Genomic DNA, 6,794 nt, shown 5'->3' with positions numbered 1-6,794 from the left:
CCAGGGAGAGGGGCCTCAGGGGACACTGAACAGATGCATGTGGGCTGCCCATCCTGAGACGCCATTCGGCAGGAACAGGACATCCTCTCCCTTCTGCCCTCACCTTTGTCTTTAAAGACCAGATGCCTTTCAGGTGACGGGGAATGAAACAGGTGCCTAAAGAACACGTTAACAAGCGGGAGAAAGAATGCACAGGGAGATGGTGTCTAAAGGGCAACCCAAAGGCAGAGCCCTCAGCATCTCTTGGGCCTCAGTGTCCCCCCACCGAGGGGGCCTCTGGTTCCAGCACCATCTGCATGAGAAGCACGCTTTGGGGTTGAAAGATGCCAACTCCATGGCCCTACGCTGAGACGCCATCAGGGGATCATGGTTCCTAAGGACCCGGGTTTCTCCATGGGTGACAGACACCTGACACTTGAGTAACCCTAGCTGCTGAGGACATCTGAGCTATACCCTGGCTCTGAGGGAAGACCCAGCAAGCAACATTCTGTTGAGGATTCAACTTTTTGACATTTGTGGGTGTTTCTTCATCTAGACGCACCCTGCCTTGTTCCACAAAGGATCTGAGGTGACGTGACTTCCATGTGACCTGCTGTCAGCTTGGCAGTCGCAGATGTCACAGTGAGTTAGTGCTCTGGACTTCGGATTTCCCCACCAGTCTGCTAGGCGCATGTGTTTACTATGACTCAGTCTCCCTGAAGCCAGATACCTCTGGGGACGCTCACTGGTAACCCCAGCGCCTGGCCTGGCACGCCAGCCAGAAGCTACCCTGCCCCACTGTCGCCAGCCCATGCTTGTAGCCCACATCCTGAAGCAGACAACCATTCTTTGTCCAACCGTGAGTCTGATGGATTTCTTGGGGTCATCTCCCCCCAGCATTTTATTTTGAAAAATTTCAAACTACAGAAAAATTACAAGAATAGTAAAATGGAACCCCACATCCCGGCCCTTAGATATTTGCTTTAACCCTTTGAAAGTAAGTTGCAGAGAGCATAACATTTCATAACGTTGAATATTCATACTCAGAGTACTGAAGCCCATAAGTTTGAAGGAAGGGGCAGTCTTCTGTCATCATCCTATCTTGTTGCACCCAGGACACTGAACACTGATGACAGGATGCCAGCGGAGAGCGCATTTTGATGTTACGGTGGGTCAGCGGCCGGAAGCACCTTCCTTCCACACTTCAACGCACCTTCTCCGCAGGAGGGCGTCTTCGGCAGGTGTTTAAGTTGGTCAGGAACAAGAAGGCAAAGTGGAACTGGAGCACATCGCAGACTTTGGACCAGAAGTGGCCCGTGAGCCGCTGGAAGAGGTGCCACTGCGAGAGCTCGTGGTCACACAGCTTGAGGACCACAAAACCCAGGCAGGAGAGCATGCCCAGAGCCAAGTACGTTCCCGAGGAAGCGCTGCCGTGGCGCCCCTGAGTGCGCAGGGCCTGCCCCACAGCTGCTGCAACGTGTACGCCCAGCGCCACCTCAAACCCACGGGGGTGCAGCAGGGCCAGGCTGTAACTGCACAGGGAGAGGCCCTCGACGGCCAGGAGCAGCCAGGGCTTCCAGCCCCCGTCCAGGCAGAGGCACCAGGCCACCGGCCACGCAAAGATGGGCAAGGTGAGCCACTGGTCCAGCACGGCGGTGGGGCGCGTCTGCATCGCGATGCGCAGCCACTGAACCGGGCCGTAGACCAGGGCCATGCCCGCAAAGACGTCCTTCAGGTAGCAAGCCTTCCGTGCCTCTGTGGGGCCCCCCGGGGCGCTGGCCTTGCTCTGCAGCCAGTACATCCCCAGGAGCATGTAGGCCACGTTAACGAGCGAGTTGAAGGGCATGGCCAGGAAGGCAGGGAGGCTGGCGACCGGCGCTTCGGCGTAGTGCTCATAGCCCACTTGGACAGAGACACCTGCGAAAACACCGGTGTGGACGGTGGCCGCGCAGAGGCAGCTGACCAGGGCCACGTGGAAGAGGGCCTGCCCCGACTCGGGCTTCATCTGGAGCCCTATGTGTGACCCGGGTCGGAGAGCTTAAGAGAGCAGCCGTCTCCAGTGTTATTTCAGAATTCAGATAAACAGTTTTTTTGCAAAACACTCCTCGGCCTCCCAGCTGAGCCAGCAGGAAGAAGTCCCCGTGATTTCCGACGCAGATGCTGCGACCTTGCCCCGAGTGGAGGTGGTGGCCCAGAGGAAGGCGAGGGTTCTGCTGATTGGTTGGCACCAGCGGAGGATCGTTCTGCCTTTTTCCTTTGTGGTTACAAAAGGAGTGTAGTTAAAGAGTGTGGGTAGAAAGAAAACCATCCAAAACAGAGCCTCCATCTTCCCGATTCTCAGCCTCAGGATCCACCAACAGTTTTCATCAGAAAAAAAAAACCACACAGAAATAAAAGTGCAGGAATACCCACAGTCCATTCACCTTCTTATGCGTGGCCTCTAGAAGCCTCTAGAACCCTCTTTCACCTAGAGGTTTTGTGCCCCTCTCTCCTGATACCTATGCTGTTGTTCTTTCATCTGTGTACTATAAAAATCCCGCTCCTTGCCCTAGTTCCCTTCGAGCCACTGCATTTAGAGACTTAAATCTTTCCTAGGTCTGCTGTTAAAACTCAGAATGGGCTTTTCCACCTCAGTGGCATCACAAATGTGGAAGTTTCCAAGCCAGTCCCAAAGCCCTTTGAACCAAATACCCAGTTAAATGAGAAACCATTAGCTGTGGTCCGAGTTCTGGAATCTAAGGCAAGGATGGTGGGGGTGGGTAGGAGGAGGGGGGGGAGGACTCCCTTCTGCTTCTTAGGTGTGAGGCCAGGTGGCACAGGGAGCCGTCCCCCAGGCCTGCCGCCCTGGTTCACCCTCCTGCCTGCCCCTGAAGTGCCGCGCCTTTCAAAATCACCTTCTGTCCTTGGCTCACGAGAAAACCTTCCACTTCCTGCAGTCACAGAAGCAGTCCGATAATTTAAAAACAATGTGGACTTTTCATGGACCATCAGCTGCTCTGGGGCCTGCTGCGGTGTGAGTTGGCCTGGTAGCCAAGAGATGTATTAATATCAACAAGAGAAGAGGTTCAATGCCCTGAAAGTGACTCAAAGCGAAGACAGCAATCAGGCAGGCAAGCATGGGGACGAGAGGGACTGTCCATGTTCAAACCCCAGCTCCCCCACCTACTAACCGTGTGATCTTGGGCCTTAACCCTTCCGGGCCTCAGTTTGCATACCTGCAGAATGGGGATGCTACCAGTACCTCCCTGCAGAGTCGTGGTGTGAATTAAATGAGTTCTTAGATATGTAGACCACAGTTTATTTCTGAGGCCCAATGTCCACCTGCCCTCCTGCAGTTCAGGCCCTGAAAGGGCGGGGCAGGGTCTGATTCTGTGCTCTCCCTCCGCTGCTCAGTTTCTGTTCAAGCACAAAACCAGCACCCCTGCTCTTTTTCCTCGTCCTGTTTGCCATTTCATTTCTCAGACTGGCCCTGGGGCCCACCTGTAAGATCCGGGAAGGGGCCCGCTGGGTCTCTTAGTGAGCCTTCTCGCTCCCATCCTGCCTTGGGGGCCTGTTGTTAAGGGGACCAGCATTTCCACGAAGGAACTGAAGGCCTTGTCCCGACCCTCATCTCAGCATGCAGCGCTGTCTCGCACCTCCCCGCTGCAGCTTCCGGTTAAGGAGCCTCTAGGCTGGGGGGCTGCCCCTGCCCCGGGGTTCCCACTTCCAGGCTGGCACCGCTAACGTGGTCTGCACACAGCAGCCCCCAGCATCTCCCTCAAGGACCGCCCCTGCTTAGCACCCTTCAGTGGCCGGCTCTCCACTCGCACACGATCACGCCCCGACCTCTTGGCCAGACACCAAAGTGCCATGCTCACGTAGTCCCGCGGGTGCCCCCTGGGCCTGGCCTGCTTACACCCTCAACTCGGCTGTGGCTTCCGCTCTGGCACCGGCACTTCCCCATTCCGCTCCTGAGTCTGGCTGGGACACCAGCTGAGGCCCGGCCTCGTATCTCCAGGTCCTTCCCCGACGCCACCTGGGGCCCGACTCCCTGGTGTGAAGAGCCAGGCCTCCCGGGCCCCACGCGGCCAGCGCTAGCCTGACCCTCTTGTCTGCCAGCCAGCATGGAGGAGAGCTGGGGACCGGAGTCCAACACTGTCAGCTTGATAGACAAGGAGGCCCAGGAAGGGCGTGGAAAGTGACTCCTTTCCAGCTGCTGGGCAGAGGCTACTGAGCCCTTGCGCAAGCTGAAAGCGACGTGTAATCAGACGAACTTCCCAAGTCCACCAGGAAGACCAGGTTGGGTACCTTATGGCCTAGCTCCTCCGTACCCCTGAGGTGCTGTGACACTTGTTACATGACTCTCAAAGTTCTTCCCAGCTTCCCCCGGCACATGAAGGTCCGAGGGCTCACCAGCATCACCCTCTCCCCTGGTCTGGTGCTGGGGTCTTTGGGGGAAGTCCTGCAAAACGTGACAGTCTCCTGGCTAAGGGGTTAAGACGTGTTCCTTAAACTCTCCTGCTTCCTCAGTCTGGATGCATTGAAGCAGGAGCCACTGTCACGTGTCACAGTGGCGGTTTCTTTGGCCTGTATCGTTTGTGACAACTGTTTACTGTGCCCGTGACTACCCTGACCGCCTTTGTTCCCTTTCTGCAGGTAAGGGGACGCCAGTCTGAGGCTGCACCACGGGACACCAGCAGCAGGAGCGCTCAATCTGGGCCACTTGGACGCCCAAGGAGCCTGGAACTACCGTAGTGATTCTTGAACTCTGAGGACAGAATCACTGAATGTGGCTAAGGCGCCTGGGAACCAGCAGCTTGGCTTCCTTATTTTACAGGGGAAGGAGTTGGGGCCAGAGAGGTGACGTGAACGGACAAGGTCACTTAGGGCAGTTGGTGGCACAGAAACACAGGTGAGGGCTCTTGTCCTTTGGCTGTGTCACAGGACTCTTTGGCCTTTTCTCAAACAAATGCTTCCAAATGCATAAACTAAAACAGAGAATTACAACAGAAACTTAATATGTCGAAAGACAGTTATTAAAGTTTTTTTGAAAATGCATGATATATGGGCTTCCCTGGTGGCGCAGTGGTTAAGAATCCACCTGCCAATGCAGGGGACACGGGTTCGAGCCCTGGTCCGGGAGGATCCCACGTGCCGCAGAGCAACTAAGCCCATGCGCCACAACTACTGAGCCCGCGTGTCACAACTACTGAAGCCCGTGTGCCTAGAGCCTGTGCTCCGTAACAAGAGAAGCCACCGCAACGAGAAGCCCGCGCACCGCAACAAAGAGTAGCCCCCGCTCGCCACAACTAGAGAAAGCCCGTGCGCAGCAATGAAGACCCAACGCAGACAAAAATAAATAACTAAAATAAATAAATTTAAAATGGATTTCTATTTATAAAAAAAAAAGAAAATGTATGATATAGTAATATACGTGCTTCTTAACTAATAGGTTAAATTACAGGATCTATGGGCAGGTTGAATAACTACAGTAATTTCTTTTTTTTAAATAAATTTATTTATTTTAGTTATTTATTTTTGGCTGCGTTGGGTCCTATTGCTGCGAGCGGGCTCTCTCCAGCTGCAGTGCGCGGGCCTCCCACCGCAGTGGCCCCTCCCGCCGCAGTGGCCCCTCCCGCCGCGGAGCACGGACTCCAGGCGCACGGGCTTCAGTAGTTGTGGCACGCGGGCTCAGTAGTTGTGGCTCACGGGCTCTAGAGCACAGGCTCAGTAGTTGTGGTGCACGGGCTTAGCTGCTCCGCGGCATGTGGGATCTTCCCGGACCAGGGATCGAACCCGTGTCCCCTGCACTGGCAGGCGGATTCCCAACCACTGCACCACCAGGGAAGCCCAACTACAGTAATTTCAAAGCAGTTATTCTGTAATAACTTGTAATTTAGTTAATTTCAGGATATCTACAAGAAAAGTTATATGATCTCAAATGATCTGTCATTTCTTTTGGTGACACAGTCACCAGGCTAACGCTCTGTGCTTTGCTGCCTACACTTGTAATTGCGGGAAAGGCCAAATTTCGGCTGGAGGTTGGTGAATGTGAAGATCAAATAAAGATGAGAGAAACAGGAAAAATCATCTGTTGTCATTCCAAGAGCCCGGACAGCAGCGCATTACACCCTGCGTCTGGCAGTGAGCATGACAGTGCAGCGACCAGACGGTCTCCTGCACGATTTGGAACATCGGGGTGATGACAGTACCCACCTCTCAAGGTTGTTGTGAGAACTTACAGGATTGGCGCGAAAAGGCCAGCGATCACCATCCGGGTATTTTGCCTCTCTCGCTTTGCTGGGGGAAATTCAAATCGCGAAAAAGGGCGGACCCGAAAGGCGACCGTGCGCCTGCGCGCGGGGCGGGGCGCGGGGCCCTGGGAAGCAGGCGGGGCGGGGTGACGCGAGGTGACGCGGGGCGATGCGGACCGCTCCCGCGCCCGCCCGCTCGCCTCAGGCGCCGCCAGCCTGGCTGCCCGCCCGACAGCCGGAGGGGCGGCGGGCGGCTCGGCGCGCGGCTCGGCGCGCGGCGGCCCCGCTCTTTTTCTTGGGGCGCCGGCGGTCGCGGCGGCGCCCCCGCGTGGGGGCGGGACAGCAGGCCTGGGAGCCTGGGAGGGCTCCGCCCCCGGCGTGGCGCGCCAGGCCGCGTTACCGCCCACTCTCACCCCGCCTCCGGCTCCCCTGGAGGCGGGCTTCGGGCCACCTTTCCGGAGGCAGCTGGGCGTGCGGAGCAGGAAAACGTCCGCTCCCCGGTCCGAGGCCTGACTCTAATGTCTCCGTCAGCCACCCTCAGCAACCTGTGCCCTGTCCCCACTGCTAGTTAAAGCGATTCCT

The 6,794-nt window shown here is 56.3% G+C and overlaps 1 protein-coding gene across 2 annotated transcripts; it reads right to left on the bottom strand.

The window, feature by feature from the left end:
* Positions 1 to 948: 948 nt before the first annotated feature.
* Positions 949 to 6,261, bottom strand: TMEM187 (transmembrane protein 187). 2 transcript variants are annotated; one of them, XM_061179007.1, is made up of 2 exons: positions 6,175 to 6,261; positions 949 to 2,233 (listed from the first exon to the last, which is right to left on the bottom strand). In XM_061179007.1, exon 2 carries the CDS (start codon positions 1,982 to 1,984, stop codon positions 1,184 to 1,186), a length of 801 nt encoding a protein of 266 aa, XP_061034990.1. In that variant the 5' UTR covers positions 1,985 to 2,233; positions 6,175 to 6,261; the 3' UTR covers positions 949 to 1,183. The 2 variants fall into 2 exon arrangements, with proteins under 2 accessions (XP_061034990.1, XP_061034991.1); XM_061179008.1 differs by having other exon boundaries at positions 6,201 to 6,246.
* Between the last annotated feature and the right edge of the window lie 533 nt (positions 6,262 to 6,794).

The sequence above is a fragment of the Eubalaena glacialis genome, chromosome X (assembly GCF_028564815.1).
Source record: "Eubalaena glacialis isolate mEubGla1 chromosome X, mEubGla1.1.hap2.+ XY, whole genome shotgun sequence".
Classification (NCBI taxonomy): Eukaryota; Metazoa; Chordata; class Mammalia; order Artiodactyla; family Balaenidae; genus Eubalaena; species Eubalaena glacialis.
This window is presented reverse-complemented; position numbering and strand designations above follow the sequence as displayed.

Excerpts from the sequence above, each read along its gene's own strand:
- TMEM187 (XM_061179007.1), bottom strand. The coding sequence starts at position 1,984 with ATGAAGCCCGAGTCGGGGCAGGCCCTCTTCCACGTGGCCCTGGTCAGC.